Raw genomic sequence first — 18828 nt, forward strand, 5'->3', positions numbered from 1 at the left:
ATGCTGCCAGGTGTTTAGAAGGCTCCTCTAGACACTCAGTCATGAAACCAAGCTCTGACTAACAAAGAACAGCTTTTTAAAAAATATTCCTATTTGCTGACTGACATCCTTTCAATAACTGAATTTAATAAAGATGTACCTTATCAGGCTGTGCAGATAACATGAAGTGCTAGTACTAATGCTCTACAATATTCTTCAAACAGATTAACAGGATGTGTGCTTCAGCAAATTTATTCTGGCTATCTCCACTGAATCAGCCGTCTGCTAATACTTGTGCAACTCATTCACCAATGGCGTTATCATCAACAGTTTAATAGAGGTGACTTAGCAAGGCTAAATAGCATATATTTTTAAGCCACCTAAGAACCTAAGGGACTGCGTGGTATCTTCCAATATATAATTGCAATTATAAAAAATTATTTCACATTTTGGTAGCCCACCAAAAAATACTCTCCAGTTACTAGAGATGAGCCCCATGAATTAGAACTATTATAAAGGAATTGATTGCCATATTAGCATAAAAATGTGTCTGGCTATTATAATATGCTAGTAATGGATTACTATTTTGATATTATGCTGTATATGAAGATGATACTGCTGCCCAGGTAATTAGAAGTAATCCACCTAGCATTGATTTTTTTTTTCTCATTTTCTTGCTGGGTGGATTTCCTTAAGTCAGCCATTGCCATTCAGAATTTGAATGCTTTGCTTCCCACCTTCCTCCAAATGTTAGTTATTTCTATAAAATGTAAGATATTTTGAGATGTTCCAGCTAATTCTCACATTATATTATGCTCAGTATTTTAAAAGGTGAACCATGTTTAAATATATTTTTTTGTAGCCCTGAATTTCAGGCACAGGCCTATACCTCCCTCTACAGATGTACTTGCTAAGAAGTTACAATATGCAGAATAACACGTGTTATAATTACTCATAGCAATACAAGAACAAAGAGCTATATTTTAGGGCTTCAGTGTGTTTCTTTTTTATTATACATATTATGAAATGAATGAATTCTGTATCATGTCTGAAATAGCTCTTGTTTTGAAGAAATATATAAAGGAGGCCACTTGTTCAGAGAGTTATCGATATGTTTTCCTGTACAAACATGTGTATTTTTTAAAGTTGAGGTTAAACTTAAGAATTAGATTTGGCTCTGGACATGGTCAGGAAAGTAAATGAATTGCCCTACTCTGATACGAAACAGCTCTGAAAAGTCTCTTCATGGCTGTTGCTTAAGCTGTTTCTTGCTAAGTACCGAAGCTCCACAAATTAAACAGATATTTCTGTGTGACCCATTATTTGAACACTACATTCTGAAAAGATGGCTAATTCTATTTTTTCTTTTTTTCTTCTTTTGGGGGGAGGGCATGAGGGAAGGTCAGCAGGGGCGGGTAGTAATGGGTAGTAGACCAAGAGCGATTGTATGACCTTTTCAGAACGGGTATGCTGAACCCTTGCTCCCCCTTGTCACAGTTTAAAAACCAGAGGAGCTAGTTTAGAGAAGAAGTTGTTAGCATTCCATTTTTATTATGACATTTCACAGTCATCTGATTTAATGTCCCTTGACCGGATTGTCCACCGTGAGACGATGGGCTTGAAATGTTATTTAGAGCATTGATAAAAGGTGAGCGGTTCTAAGATGACAGCGAGTCATAAGGCTGGTGGTGTGACATTAATTTTCTCCATAACAGAGATGGAATAAGACGTCATGGTGACAAGCTGTCAATCAGCTCTGGCCCCTCAGAGCATCTTGATGCCATAGGATGGGGTATTGCCTCTCCCGTAATAGAGCTGAACTGAGATGCTCTCCTTGACAGCTGCTGCAGCCATAGAGAAAATATATTATACAGCCTTTCATTAAAAAAATAAAGAGGACTCCTCTCCAGAGCATTTCAATCTTTTCCCATCTATTGAGGGCTGAAAGGATTCATAGCAAATCATAGATTCCTCTGCTATGGAAATTTCTGGCTTCAGAAGCCATCCAGGTTTTGAGGCCACCTGAAATAACCATAAATAACAAGGCAGGAGTATCTCTTGATGAACCATTATGTCAATTACATTTTAAACTGATATACTTACTTGGTTTTTCTTTGAGTTCCTATTATACTCTACATGTCACAGGCCTAAACAGTTGAAATTTTCGATAAATTACTGAGTGTCAGCTGACTTGCAGAAATTAAATTTCAAACAATAATTACCCCTCCAAATGAGGAGCAGAGCTTCAGAGCTGATGCCCAGAAGACAGTGTGTCTGTGAAATGAGCTTCCCAGAATGAGATGATTCTCTAACTGATACTTGTTTTAGTCACAATGAAACTTGGTTTAAATTGCTCCTGAAAAATTAAAGTGCTGGAACCTTTTGATAAAATTACTCCCATCATTAGGCTAGAGAACTTATCTGGTTTATTACATTGGGTAAGCTCTGGGATAAAACACTGCCCAAACTTCATCAGTACTGTAGAAACACAACATGGCTACAAACCTCAGAATTATAATACTGTTGTCTAAAGCCCTCAATGTTAAACTTTCAATGTACAGGAATTTCAATGAAGAGAGACTGCCTTTTTACTAAACCCTGTCATCTGGATATTTTACAGATTTTTTGTGATAATTGACTGTTTAAAGACAATAAATGATTAGGAGTTAATCCTTGTGCTAAACACCCTTTTTAAAAAGTTAGGCTATGAGATTACACATACATCTGTACACGTATATCTGTATTTCCTCCTCTCGCTGTACCAAGGTCATAGCTTCAGTGTAAACAATGGCTAGTCTTACGGGACTGATAAAGTTCGTATCACAGGAAGCTTTGGCTTGTCAGTGTTCTTACACTAGTAATACAATGATAGGGATGCTTTTACTCCAGTAATATTTTAATAGATAATGTTTACTATTCAAAAGCTTTCTGGTCAAGAAATATTTTAAAGATGATGACAAAAAAAGGTGACTTTGATATGCTGAGTGAAAGTAATGGCATCACCATAAGAAAAATACCATAAAGTATAACTAAACAAATGCATATCAGTGTTCTAGAGTTTCATTTTACTCTCAAGGTACTTTTGTCCATTAATTAGACTTCTTAATTGTCATATTGATTTCCCTCTTTTAATTCTTCAAGTACTACACTTATTAAAACACAATTATTAATTTATGAAATGAAATAACTTTTTATCATTTGGTTCTTCTATCAAAGTCTCCATAGTTCTGCCCACACTAAAATAACAAATAAACTATAAATTAAGAAAAATTACTCCCTGTTTTTGAATTTAGTTTTAGTTATCAGATTGATTTATTTGTAAAGATTGTATTTTCCCTAAAGGGTTTATAAAATTATGTATTTTGAATTAGTTGTTAGCAAATAGTCTTTAGATCATTTATCCCTCATATAGCACATTGTAATTTGCAAAACTCACCAAGAAAAAAAATTAGAAAAAAGTAATTGTTTAGTTCATTGTTGACTTTCTCCCCACACCCCACATCTGAAGAGTGTTATACAACCAATGACTTCAGATCAATATTAGGAATCATTAGTCTCCAAACCATCATATCTACAGATGAAACTTTCTTGTAGTGCTTTGATAAAATACACAGAAAGAAGTAAATAGACTTGTCTGCTCTATACTTTATCTTTCACCATCATCTGATATTTATAGGAAGTAAATGTGATATTTTTTAATTCTTAGGTTTTAAATCATTGATAATTTTCTGTGCTAAACCAAGAATATTTTCTGGCCTAGTACAATTAAAGTTATTATTATAGCTTTTTTTCTAGACAAGTCTAACAAGGCAAACTTACCTATGTGTGCATGGGTGCATGCGTGTGTGCATGTGTGTGTAACATTCATAATGGCAGAAGTCTGTACTGGAGAAAAAACAAGTAATCCCTTTGACCTCTTCAGCAGCATCCTGAAATAAACCATAAAATCTTAACGTTTTCTCAGCACACTCTTTGAGACTCCTTAGGAGCTTTCTTTCCTAATACCCATGTTGGGATCTTTCAGAGCTCACTGAGGATATTTCACAACCTAAAAGATGTGGGATTTCTCCAGGTGAAAGTCATCAGAGCAGAAGGCCTGATGGCCGCTGATGTCACAGGTAAGAAATGATGCAATTCTCCTAGCAGCATGCAAAGTCAAAGAATAATCCAACTCTGCATTGCACCTGAGTGGATCATTGGAGGAAATAATTTAAATACAAATATTCAAAGTTGAACTTACAAAGATTTTCCAGTCCCCAGATTTTTGTACCAGCTCTGTTTTTTGAAAGGCAAGGGTAATATATTAAAAATAAGCAATGAAAAGCAAAATAACTTTTCAATTGCTACCCTCCCTAATGTTTAAACAATGTAATAGGAATAATTTCTCCAAGCATTGTCATTTTGGCATATTGATGCAATGCTGAAACACCTTTTATCAGATAGTACTAGCTTCCCTCATAGCATGACTGCTTGTAATTCAAATCTGCATGAAATCTGTTGCATAGTTCACTGAAAAGCTTAGATGCATAATGCTCAATAATTATGAACTCCTCATGTTTGAGTTACTGCTCTAATTCCAAAGTTGTACAAATTCTTTAGCACATTTTAGAGCATCTAGATTATTTGAGGTATTGTAACCCAGAACAATCTTGTAAAAATACCAAAATTTGTCTTGTCTTTTAAAGTTTCCTGATTTTGGTATTGCTGTTTCTATGACATATCAATATTAACAAATGGGCTGATGGTTATTATTATTTCATTAATTTCCAGAATTAAATCATTGGTTTAAGTTGCAACTGTGACCATTCATTTGTTATTCAATTTCATAAAGATTTGGGGATGTTCATACCATTCATTAAATCATTGCTCAAGATGGATAATAAGTAGAACCAATTTGACCTGTTTCGTGCAAATTTCACTGTTTGGAAAATATTCACTTATTATTTGTGGAGATGTACTTAGTATTGTAAATGTTCAACAAGATGACCCTAATGAAGTAACAGACTTATGTGAAAGAAAGAAATATAATTTTCATACCATCCAAGAGTCTGTAGATCACTGTGCCCTTTTTTATTCATTCAGCTAAATCAAAACCAAATTAAAAGATAACTGCTTTCAAGAGAAAATAGCAGATGTTTGCCCCAAAATGGCAATATTTTAAAATTTCAATATTTGTGTATCATCAAATGACTATGTGAGATAAAAATTAAAATGTTATGAATTTATAGTTTCTTTACAGAGGTTATTATCAATTTATGGTAACCAAGAAGATAACAACTGTCAAAATAGATATACCTGAAAACAGTTTGTAATCTCTTTGTATAGGTTGCTGACTTAGCTCCTTGCACTAAATAACTAGTGAATGTTAGATTTATTCATTTCCTTTTTAATGAATTTTATTTCTGGTACGTTATAGTCAAATTAATCTGGGCACAATAATTTCTTTTAGAGAAATTAAGTACCATTACTTCAAAAGCTTAAACTACCTGCCCATTTTCAGGCTGAGTATAATTCTTTAATTTTGTCTTCTCTTAGAAAGGAGATGTCATTGATTTTAAAACTTCATGAATATGCAAACTACATTAACCTAGTTGGCCAGCATGCCACTAAGGAAGTTAAAGTACAAGTTCTTCCAAAGCTGGAAAAAAAATAGAGAGATTTCTTTCATAATGGTTCTGTGTAAGTTGATGTGAATAACAATAGCCTTTGCCCTAGGGATTCAATGAAACATAATTTTGATTTGATAAGATGAGCACTAATTTGGGGAATACTAAGGAACAGAGTCTCAATTTTTTTCCTCCAGTTTTAGGGATGTAAATCTAATGATTCCTCATTCCATGCTGACCTTATAATCTAATGGGCTCTGAATTGAGCTAGAGAGATGTTGAACTATTCAGGGACAGGAGGATAATGCAGTCTTTGACCTTGTTCACTCTTGGACCTTTTGTGGTCTTTATGACATTTATGATGGTGACAAAAATTGAGGACCATGTCCTTAAGCCAGAAATGTCTAAATATACTACCAATTTTTAAAATAATCTTTGCTTCTGAAAATGATAAATACTTATAAGTATATCCTGATGCTTTCTGTTCTTTTCCAGTTTATTTGGGCCACAAATAAGCTCTTTATATACTTCATCTCTTACTCATTTCATACTCATATAATGAACATCTCATTGGAAAATAATAGTGTCTACATAATCTTAAGCAATAGTATGCAGAGAAAGAATTAAATAAATCATGTTGTCTTCAGATAATCATCACTTTAGCAATGCTGTGGATGGAGAGGGGAGATTTTTATATCACTGATAATTATCTGTGCTAAGCCAAGAATATTTTCTGATCTGTTGCAAATATATGTGTTATTATAAGATATTTGGCTTCTGAATACTTTTTTCTAGACAATCTAACAAGGCAAACTTACATATGACCAACTTTGGTCAATTTTTTAAATACTTTTAATGATATCAACAAAAAAAACTTCCATCGGTTAAGCAAAATTTTTTAAATTTTAATATTTCACCATTAACATGAGCACAAGAGAGAAAAATTCTGTAATCTTTTAAGTAGTCATCAATCTTACTGCGGTTACAAAGAATTTTTCCCTTTCAAAATGTAAAATTTTTCTTTTGTTATAACACATTCATTGAGATACATTGTGATACTGTATTAACTCTGTGTGAATAAAGAGCAATTGAGACTCTCTTTGAATGAGTGAGTATAAAGCACAAATTACTTTTTAATGAAACCCTCAATTCTTTCCCTTTCCACAAAAAGCCTATAGCCTTGTTCAGCTGAACACTACTACAGTGGGTCACTTCAGTTAAGCCCCTAATAAACTGTTGATAGTCGAGGGTAGTTTTTTCTTCCATCTCAATAGCCCAGTGTTGGACAGTGCACTTCAAATCATTAAGGTTAATACAGATTCAAAAAAAGAGATTAACTCTGGTGGTTGAGGCCTCAATTTACAACTCCCACACATACACATGCATTGAGCAAGGCACCAGAGTGGATTGAAATTTCAGTCAAATTGTGGGTAGCTTTTCACAGCCTGAGAAAGTGATTTGAAAAGTTGGTCCACTAAATTCTTTGCAAGGGAAAAAGTTGGAGTAACTGAGAAAAACCACTCAGTACAACTTACTTACCTTTCAACTAACCAGTGAAAAGGTTAATGTCTCTCTGCACCATCAAAGCAAATCTGGAGACCGTCTGGCCCTGTGTTCACTAGGGAAGATTGTCTCAAACTCTAAATCACATGTTCCTGAAACTGGACAGATTGCAAGAAGCAAAAGACCAATGGAGGATTTTTTTTCCCCCTTTGGTGGTTGTGGGAAATGGTTCATGTTGTAATTTGTCTTTCCTAGCTTCTAATTATTCTTTTTTCCTTGAGCAGGGCCTAATTTCTGCTTTCAACAGAACATTTCAAATCTTCTATACTGAGTGAGGCTTTCTTTGCAGAGTATTTAGAACTGGCTTGTTGGTTCTTTCAAGTTCTAAGAGAAGAAAGAGAAAAAGAGTTCTTCTCCTCAGCCCCTCCCCTTTCATTTTCCCCTGGTTTTTTTTTTTTTTTTTTTTTTTTTTTTCTGCTCCTGAGGAAGAGGTTGTAGACTCCCCAGAGAGACCAACCAGTCAGTTTCAGGAACAGTGATATGGGAGAACGGTGAAACCCTTCAAAAGATGCCCCACCTTTTCACTGTATTAAAAGGTACACTAATACAGCTGTTCTGCCCCAGGTGAATTGATCTCACAAATTAATGCACCATCCCTTTCAGGAAACAATAGAGGGAGAGGAAGAGGAAAGGGAAGAGAGAGAGAAAGAGAATTTTACAATTAATAGAATCTGTCACTGAAATCATCCCATTAAAGGAAGCATTTTTTTTTTCTCTAAAACAAGGCTATGCGTGAAGATTTGCAACACACAAGCCCCAGAGTCTGGAAACCTAGTAGTTATTAAGAGAGATGTTTACTACCTCTATTTGCATAGACTTTTCCCATGTTTTCCTTTTGGAAAATTGTCTTCATTGTTGGAAAATATTTAAGTAACAAAACAGCAGAAAAAGACATGCTACAGTTTTTTTTTTTTATCAGCTTCCGTGAGAGTCTTATTATCTTAAGAAATAACAGTTAGCAGCTCAGATTCATTAGCAGAGCTAAATTTAAGCCCCATTTGACAGGCTGCCTAGAAAACATTTTGTTTTGCTGTCTGTGGGCTTTAATTAAGATGTGTTCAATTTCAGTCCTCTTCAGTCCAGCCCCCACCCCCAACTTGCTGTGTCACAGACCGGCGATCAGACACTTTTAGATGGTCCGGCCCATGACTTTGACCTTCTGCGCCGTCCAGCGTTCCCTGGGGAACCGTTCAACTCATGAGGTCTGATTTCACACTTCCAGGATGCCTCAGCTCTCTTAACAATGACAGGGAGACAAAGCCCTTTAGAGCCGGCCGCATGGGGACTTGTTTAAATTGGAAACCAGAGAGGAGTCAAGGAACAAGGTTAGGGGCTACAGAATAGTGCTTTTAATAAAGAGCTCACAGCTCTGGCTCAGCTCAAAGAGGTCTACCTCTGTACAATTAATTGAGCCATTTATCTGGAGCATCTTAGGCCTCTACTTTCTCACAGAATTACGTGGTAAATATCAGCTAAGAAGCAAATGAGATATGCATGAAATGAATTTTAACACTTTGATTACTGTGCCTCCAGTCTTCATTAAAAGTAAATTTATTTGTATTTCTGACCTCATTATCAGTAGGCTGCCTGCATTTTTATTGGCTCCTATGATTTCCAGCTTGAGTGTGTCATGAAGGTATATTTTATACAGAGATTGGGATTTATTATTCTTGGTATTTTCTCCGAACACTATGAGTCTATTCAGAGAAAGAAAATGAAAAGGCAGCTGTATGGAAAAAGGCAAGTCTGCTCTTGGAAAGTTTTGTACAAAGTTGGAGCAATACCAAGCACATAAACATAACATAGACACGATATTGTCCTTTAAAAAAAATAACTTTTTCTAGGTTCTAGCAAATTGCTTAAGATATATTCAAATGTTTCTTCATATGGCCCACAGAATACAATTGTTCTTTTGGAAAAATGGCCAAGTTGCTTCTTTTATGGGATTATAGCAATTTGAATTTTTAATAGCATATGCCTTTTATTGCCATCATCGTACTTAATAATATTGATGATATCTGATAAATTCAGCCTTACATTTTATGGTCATTATTTAAAAACTATGTTGGAAGAAGAGAATTTATATACCCTTTAAACTCTACACAGTACCACTGAATGGACCGTATAAAAGATAGTGGAAGTCCTTTATAGTTGTGGATTATCAAGGTTAAATTAATTTGCAAAACAAAAGATATTTGAAGATATTCATAATTTCTTAATTTTTACTATCTTAATATCATTTATAACAAAAACTCTAAGTCTCAACACAAAATGTATTGAAAATATGTCAAGCAAGATGTTTTCACATTATAAAATCTAATGTTATAGCCATTCACTTTCTAATAATTACACTCCAAAACACATTTGAGCAGTTAGCACACTTTGAGAAAACATTTTATTTAATTTATGATACATCAAAAATATCTAACACCTGACATTCTTATCATGACATAATACCTAGTTTAGAAAACAACATTGCATATACTTATATACACACATACAGGATGATAAATGTATTAATACTCTATAAATCTTTTTGTTATGAATAAGACTAAGCAAAAAAGTCACCAAAAAAGAGCAAATTATTGCTTTTTCTTTTCTCTGTGTCAGTGTCTTACCTAGAAATAAAAGTTTCTTTCTTTTAGTAATTGCATTTAAAAAAACTAATCATATTCTAATTATAGAAATGTAAAAGTATTCTTCTAAAACCAAACCATTGGCATCAAATATTTGTGGAAGAGGAATGAAAATTGTAATTTAGCACAAGAGCTAGTGAGGTATTGGTCTGAACCAGTGCTTGAAAGAGAATTACAGAAATCATGTGTGATTCATATGCAGGTCACATGGTTAGAAATACTGCTCTGGGAGAATAGGTAGGATGACAAAAGAGATTAATAATTGGGTTTGATATGCTCTGGAGGTGAAGGACTATGGGCTGAGAAAGTGGTGGTCCCATATCAATGGGAAATAAGGGAAAGAGAAATACTATAAAATAATTAATCAGGTTCTGTGGAACTAAGATTACAAAATGATCCTTTGAGTAAAGAAATAGAGAATTGCTGATTTGCTGTGGATGGCTAGCTTCAGGATTTCACTCAGTGCTTAAAAAATGCTTTCAGGTGTTACAAAATCATTTTAAATAGACTCATTCTCTATATTCCACTGTATTACAATCTAGTTAAATATGTAAGCAATATACTTCCTAAAACAACGGATCAGAGAAATTCTGCAGAAATCTGAATTTAAATAAGGTTTTTGGGGGATGAGAGAAACTTACTTATTTGGCACACATAATCATATAGTTAAAATCATAAATGACTGAACAGTCAAACTCAAAGTGTGATTGAAAGATCAGTGTCAATGTGGATCCCAAGTAGAGTGATACAAGGCTCTGTCCTTGGTCTAAACTATTTACTAACAACTTTGCTTCCTTATTAAACTTGCTGGGAAGGATAGCAAGTGCATTTTATGTCAGACTAATATATGTATAGAATATCACAAGTAATTTTATATCTCTGTATGGATTCATGTGTATATAGATATACATTACATCAGTCTATTGGAGAGAGAGTGTGGGAGGGTGTACAGACTGAAGTAATTGACTTCAGTCAACAAGATGAACTTAAAAAGTACACATCTAAAGTCATACCTGAGGGTTGGCTGAATGGTTTAAGTGGTAGGGTGGCTGCCTAGCAAATGTGAGACCCTGAATTCAAACCCTAACACTGCCAAAACAAAGAGAGAGAGAGAGAGAGAGAGAGAGAGAGTTGAGAGAGAGAAATCTTGAGGATAGTTATAACGATAATAGTAACAATGACAACTAGTATTTATTCTGCTTCTATCACATGTCAGATACTATCCTGTGGCTAAAACAAGGATTATCACAATTAATCTCTCAATTTTCTCTGATTAGATACTATTTCTATCCCCACTTTATAAATTAGAAAACTGAGGTGTAGAAAGATTAAATAATTTATCCAATCAACACACAAACATGCACATAAACACAGGCGTGCACACACACACACACACCAGCTCATAAACAGCAGAGCAGGCATGTTGATCCAGAGTCTTCCTCTGAATCCACCAACTAACTTATTCTACAGAAAGGAAGATATTGAGGGGATATGATTGATTTTGTCAATTACCCAAAGCTGGCAAGGAAAGTAATGGCCAAGGTTCATGTCCAGAGAACCAACTTCTTTCTATCAAATTTAATGAGAAAGGGATTTATTATAGAGTATTAAGTGGATCACAGAATATTTGGGGGCAAGAAGGGTCTAAGGAATCAGAGTTTAATCTCAGTCTCCAGAGGTTAGTATTAAAGCCACATGGCAGAATGAATAGTTGCTCCTGCCACATTAGCAAGTTGAGAAAACACTGTGATAACACTTTGCACAACTCCTATTAACAAACTGCAGAAGCAAAATGAACTCCACATGCTCTCAGTTAGATGAGTTCTAATAACAAATCTTAGCCAAGTTCACCTGATTCATATAATGTAAATCACAAATGTATCTTTAGCTGCAAGGGAGTCTGGAACTGTCACTTTGGGCTTCAAGACCTCTGTCATTCAGGAAGTATCTAGCACAGAAGGCCAGGGTAGAAGCATTTATCATATACTGTCTGACAGTTACTGCACTCTTGTTTTACACCAATCATTTCAGGTGGATTTTAAAATTAACACAGAAGGCAAATCCAAAAATAAGATTAAAACCATAGATCACAATTTTATGCTCAATGTAAAGAAACACTTTCCAAAAATTATAATTGCCAAAAATGAATCAGAATATTTTTGTTGAGGAGATGGTTTCCCCATCACTGGAACTGTAGAAGGAGACCCTCATTGACTGCCTAGTTGCAAAGGTAGTCAAGTTCTAGATGAGCTTTTCAACTTGGTCTTGAAGTGACTTTCCAGTCCCTTAGATTCTGAGAGACTGAAGTAGATGCCCAAGTGAATAACAGGATTCCTAAGTGAGATATTCTGGAGAAGAGAAATAAAGAGGAAGATATCATTCTAATGGCAAACATTTGACAAATGATGATTTCCAGTTGTATTTCTTTGATTATATGTGTGTGTTTAATCATCTAATACAGTACTTAATTTTTGAGTCTAAAGGATCTCTTTAGATAATTTACTTATAAGTAAGCTAACCTGAAACTTCATGCCTTTCTGCAAGAGAATCTAGTTAAGTACAACAGGTCTTAAAATATCCTAGAAAGCTTGCAAAAACAAAGGAACTTACATTTTGTGTATACTCATTTTATTTTATTTTGAGGGTTTTTATTTGTTTGGTTTTAGTAGTACTGGGGTTTGAAGTCAGTGCTTCATGCTTGCTAGGCAGGTTGCTTGAGTCATTCCACCTTTAAACTCATTTTAGACCAAATAACTTTTGTGTTTATAAGCTTGCAGCAAATCACTTTAATATATCTGTTATGTTAAAATGAATTGAAAGTATAGGAAAGAGCAGGAATATATTGGAATTAATAGGCATAGGCAATGACTTCCTGAATAGAACTCACATGGCTTAGCAACTAAGAGAAAGGAAACAAATGGACTCCATGAAAGGAAAAAGCTTCTGCACAGCAAAAGAAATGGTCTCTAAGTTGAAGAGGCTATCCACAGAATGGGAGAAAATCTTTGCCAGCTATACAACTGACAAGGGATTAATAACCAGAATACACAGGCAGCTCAAAAAATTAAACTCCCAAAAAAATCGATGACCCAATGAAGAAATGGGCAAATGAACCAAACAGAGCTGTTTCAAAGGAAGAAGTCCAAATGGCTAAAAAACACATGAAAAAATGCTCAACATCCCTGGTCAGAAAGGAAATGCGAATCAAAATCACATTAAGATTCCACCTCACTCCTGTTAGAATCGCTACCATCAAGAAAACAAACAACAAATATTGGTGAGGATGTGGGGAAAAAGAAACCATAACACACTGCTGATGAGAATGTAAACTAGTACAACCACTACAGAAAACAGAATGGAGGCTCCTCAAAATACTAAAACTAGAACTGCCATATGATCCATCAATACTATTCCTGGGGATAGACCCTAAGGAATGTAAATCAGGTTACAATAAAGGCACATGCACACGCATATTTATTGCAGCTCTATTCACAATAGCTAAGCTATGGAAACAGCCAAGATCCCCCACTACTGATGAAAGGATTAAGAAAATGTGGTATTTATATACAGTGGAATTTTATTGAGACATAAAGAAGAATGAAATTTTGTCATTTGCAGGTAAGTGGATGGAACTGGAGAACATCATCTTAAGTGAAGTTACCAGGTTCAGAGGCCAAAAGTCACATGTTTTCTCTCATATGTGGAATATAGACCTAAAACAAATTTAAACAGTATTATGAAAAACAGTTCACACTAAGGGGAAGTCACACATGAGTGAGGGAAGGTAAACGAAGGAAATTAAGAAGGTGAATATGGTTGATGTACTCTCTATAAAAGAATTAATATAGAATTTCTAAACCTGTTGAAACCACCACAAGAAGAGGACTAAGGAAGAAAGAAGAAAAACAGAGACAAACCAATTCAGGTTATAATACATACATACATGGAAATGTCACAAGAAACTCCCTGTGTAGCTTTTAAACAAACAAAAATGTCATTTTTTTTTCTTTTACAAAACCAGAGAACAGAAAGGCAGAACAGTTCCTGCCTGGGGGGTTAGTACCAGTAGGAGGTGGGGAGGAAGTGGGGAAAGGGTGTGGGAGGGTGAGTATAGGGCAAATACTGTGGACATGTGAATGTAAATGGGAAAATGATAACTGTTAAAACTATTCCAGGAATGGGGGGTAAGGAGGATAAAGGAGAATGATGGAGGGTGAATTCAAGTATGATACATTTGATATATCGTTAGAACTTTTGTAAATGCCACAATGACCTCCACCCAATGCAAAAATAAAATTTAAATAAAAAGAAAGTAAAGACTTCCTATGTTTTTACCATAACTTAAGCTCTCCCGAGCTTAGGCATAATTTTCTCATGGCCTTGCTTCATTTTTTAGATCTTACAATCTTCCTTTTTGTGAGACATCTGTCTCACTTCCCATTCTTCTGTCATAAATTTTGAGCTTTCAGTATATATCAAGACAGTTCGGTTCTAGGACTCTCCCCCACACTTTTCAAATTATCCTATTTTATTTTTTGTTTTCTATTAACATTTATCACACTGTAGCATATTACACAGTCTACTAATTAACTTTGCTTAATATTTATTCTCTCTCTGTCTTCTCCCCTCTATAAGGAAATTCCAAGAAAGCTGAGGCCTTCTCTTGTCCTGTTCATATGGCCTGGCATGTAGTTGGAATCAGTAAATATTGTTTAATGAATTAATGTAAGATTTTATTATTAACAAACTTTCTATTTAGTTCTCCTTTATAATAGAATTCAGGTATTTTATTACATTTTTGAAATCGCATATAGGTCTGTTTTAGTCTCTTGCAGGACAATAAAGAGGGTATTCTAAAATCTTCAATATGATAAAAAGGTATATTAGATCTAATAGGTTGGCACTTGAGGGTATCAATTTTCCTCCCATAATGAAATGTGCCTCATGACTTAGTGAGGAGAGAGAAGCCCTACTCTTATTACTTGGTCCCAGAATCAGACCTTCTAGGGACCTAGTAAAGAGCGTTAGCTAAACAATTCTACCAATCAGATTTTTAAAGTATGTTGAAGACAGTTGGTGAGAAAGTCTACAGTCAAAGCCCCATCTGCAGTGATAAGAGGAGAATTGGAAGACATTTTTAACAAAGGTTGCTTCTGTTCTAGTGCACCCTGTTGGATTCCCTCAGCTATAACATCATTATGTTATAATTGAAAGTCTAGTTTGCAGAAAGGACAAACAGCAACCTTGATAATAATTTTTTAAAAAACTAAACTATAGACATTTCAAATTGTGACAACTGAGGAAATTAAACCAAAGAGCCTAAAGTATGCAAGGTAGGCCCCAAATAAAAGCACCCCACAACACAGGTACATGAATTGCTTTCCATGCTACAGAAAGTCTTCTCAGTTTCTCAGACAAATGGCAACAAAGAGGTGTTCAGTAAGTCCCTGTGCCCCTAAACACATTTTTATAACACATCACATTCAGCAAACTGTGCCACTTGTCAGCAGCAAAAAGTCCCTGGACAAAGCCCACCACTGATAGAACAGGATTTGCTCTCTATTTTAGGAGCAAGAATATCATGCACTGTGTTTTGGGTGACTTTAAGGCTCAGATGAGTAGTTTGAACAAACTGAAGTTGTCCACTTGCCACAAAACAGGTAGCAAGTGAGGAGTAGTGCAGATTTCCCCACAATTCTTTATCAACATGTCAGTGTCGTGACTTCAAAGAACAAGGCCTAAGAGTGAGGACTAGCTAGTCAGCATATCCCAATGAATCGTTAGCTCTCTTTTGAAAATGACAGAGAAGATGCCCACTAGAATCAATCCTGATATTTTTATTGTTGTAGAGGTGACACCAAAAGAAGAATTGAGATAATAGAGCATATGCTTTGAAATGTTACAAATTTAGTTTTCCATATAGGGTAAAAGAGTCTCTAATATTAATTTTCTTGGGAGACTTTTTTTCTATTAAAAAGTCCATTGGAAAATAAATAGCCTTTAATGTTTAACTAAAATATGGATAAATATCATAGTCCTAAAAATAATAGTTTTAAGTATCTATTTTATAGTAACTATGTTACACATCTAGGTTTTTGTGTTTTGAGACCTTATTAAAGAAATACACGAATAGATTTAAACTAAATATTCCTGGTCATAAATCGTTAAAGTCCACTTTCTGTGTGGTTGTTCTTCACTTTTAAATATAGTGGTAGAAATGTACAATCACTATAGATCCCAACGGTCACCTACACTGGGAAAACTTCTCCACTTACTCTTCTCCTTCCCGTCCTACAATAACAGAATGATGTGCTTCCTTCTTCTTGCTCCCTTTGCACTCTTCACTTACCTTTATTACAGCACTTACAACCCTGCATTTTAATTGCATATTTACATTTCTATCATGCCTACTAAATTGTGCATGCCTCAAGAGCTTGACTATGTCTTAATCATACTTACAATTCTGGGGTGAGCAGAGCAGACACTCAATAAGTAATGAATGCTTCAAAAAGCATTCCTATTTCTCTCTAGAAAATTGTCAACATGGAAAATTGCCATGTTCTCAATGAAAGCTAAGATTCTCATGTAGCTGTCATGGTGGTTAAAGTAATCAACTCCACGGCTACCACCTTCATCCAGCACTGCTGCAATTTCTGTCTTCTATTCAACCAAATCCTCCAGTTTCATGCATTGCTAGGGAGACTGATAGGCATTTTTTTTAACCCAAATTGATGGTGGTTAAGGAAGAGCTTGTTGGTACCCACAAGTCTGCTTTAGTCTTCTGATGAAAGTGAATGAGAGGAAGGTAAGAGATTATGTAATCTGTGTTCTCATACATTTAGGTTGTTTAAATAACCAAAAATTATTGGAAACAAAATGTACTTCAACTTTGGATGCTGCTTTCATTTCTTGTACTTTTAGCCATATTGTACTGGATAAAAAAGCATTACAAGGGCTTGCTTTGTGTCACTCCCTAGGGCCTTTTAGAGTATAGTGTACTTTATGGACATCAAGAGTTCGTCCTATAGTCAGTCCTACTCAGGTATCCTCAGCAAGCAGAGCTAATATCACAGAGTCTAAATGAAATGGGAAATGGCTGAAAGGAAGGAATAATTAAGAGATAATTTATGGTTAGGTCCATCACTTGCATTTCTCTGATTGTTTTTGTTTATATAAGTGACAGATAATCAAGCCTGAAAAATTTAGAAACTGAAAAGCCATTCATTTCAAACATTATTTAGCAAGCCAGATAAGCACATTAACTATGTCTAACCACTTCTTAAAAATAAAACTGTAGTGTATGCTTTTTAGTGCTAAGTTTATTGATACTGTAGAATACAGAATTTGATACTGTATATTTGCTCTTATTTTGGTTGAAATTGCTGTTAATTTTTAATTGCCCTTATTCATGCAGTGACAGAAAGATACTTTCTGAGTTAGTGAAAAATAGCATGGTGTTTAAAGACCTAATATTGGCATCCATTAGTCATACTGCAAAAAGATAACTTTTTAGAAGGAAAAGATAAATATAAATTAAACATAAAACAGCCTGCTTTCTCCTTACCCAGATTTTCCTCTTTGTTAGATTCTAGAGATATCCAGTCTGAGCCCCTTGTTGGATGCTTTTCCTCCTTTAAAAAAAGGGGCAGATGTGAGCTGGAGGTGTGACTCAAGCTGTAGAGTACCTGCCTAGCAAGCATGAAGCCCTGAGTTCAAACCCCAGTTTACCAAAAAATTAAAAAAATTAAAAAGGTCTGTTTTTCATCTTCAAGTATTAGTATCAGGGCATATTTAATCATTTAATATTGACATCTTCAAATCCTGATGGTTCTACCTTCAAAATATATCCAGAATCCAACTAGTTACTACTACCCAGATATTTTAATAGCTCTAACTTTTCTCTCTACCTCTTCTATGCCCCAAAAAGCAGCCATCAAATCATGTCACACCTCAACTCAAATCCCCTCAAAGCTTCCTCTCACTTAAGAGTGAAAGTTAAGTCCTTTTAGAGGCCTGCCTGTTTCCTCATACCTCTTTGTCAACCACCACACACACCCTTAACACATCTGCACACTTGCTAGGTTCCTGTGTATTCCTGGAAATACCAGGCCCAGCTACTACTTTGGCCTTTGCCAGATCTGTTCCTACCCAAGGTTCACTCTTCCAACTCCTTCATTTATTTGCATACATGTAACTTTCTCAGCAAGACCTTTTCTGCAGCCCTTTGAAAATTTTATATACCAACTAGCATTCTCCATTGCCTTTCCTACTGTTGTTTTTCTCTACAGTATTTACCACCGGAAACACTATAAAATATCATCTTCTCCTTTGGTGTAAATTCCGTGAGGCCAGGGATTGTTTTTCAAATTGTTTTATACAATGCTATCTCTACAAAACATAGAACACTGTCTAATACTTGGTAAGCAATAAAAATTTGTTAAATATATGAATCTATAGTCAAAACTACTGAGCTTTCCCTGTGTAAGTGGCCTACTAACTAACTACTAAGATATGGTGTAGTTATTGGGGAAGGTCTTGCCTAGAGAATTGCATTTAAATATATTTCTAAAGCTGCTTATGCTTGCCTTTTCATGCTGGTATCAGAATTCTATGGAAGAAAATTAAGTTATGGATATACCAAATAAAACCAATTACAACTTTTTTTTCTGGGCTGTGAATTGAACCTAGGGCCTGGCTCATGCTAGGCAGGTCCTCTACCATGGAGCATCTGCCCTGCAATGTGTTTTAAAGAACAGAATAATCTTTTTGTGTTCAAACACTATCTTCCATAGTATGTGTGAGTTGGAAGTGAGGTTAGTAAAGGTAACAGCAAGAGGAATGAATAAAGTGGAAGGAGAGGGGGAAATAACAAATTTTCAACTAGACCTTGAAAATTTCCAGTTCTCTATTCTTTACTGAAAAAGATTCCCAAGACCCCAAACTAAGAACACTATCACAATGTTAAATTATGCAATTATCCAGAGGTATATGAGGCCCCTGAACTAATACACACATATTAAATCTTATTTTTAATATAAAATTAA

General features: G+C 35.0%; 1 protein-coding gene across 6 annotated transcripts in view; it reads left to right on the plus strand.

The window, feature by feature from the left end:
- Mctp1 (multiple C2 and transmembrane domain containing 1) overlaps window positions 1-18828 on the plus strand; it is a 569946-nt gene that overhangs the window by 391669 nt on the left and 159449 nt on the right. For all 6 annotated transcript variants that reach the window (XM_074077064.1, XM_074077065.1, XM_074077066.1 and 3 more), the window contains one exon: window positions 4004-4097. In XM_074077064.1, the coding sequence (XP_073933165.1) occupies window positions 4004-4097 (94 nt within the window). The remainder of the gene's footprint in view (window positions 1-4003; window positions 4098-18828) is intronic.

Source organism: Castor canadensis, chromosome 6 (genome assembly GCF_047511655.1).
Source record: "Castor canadensis chromosome 6, mCasCan1.hap1v2, whole genome shotgun sequence".
NCBI classification, from domain to species: Eukaryota; Metazoa; Chordata; class Mammalia; order Rodentia; family Castoridae; genus Castor; species Castor canadensis.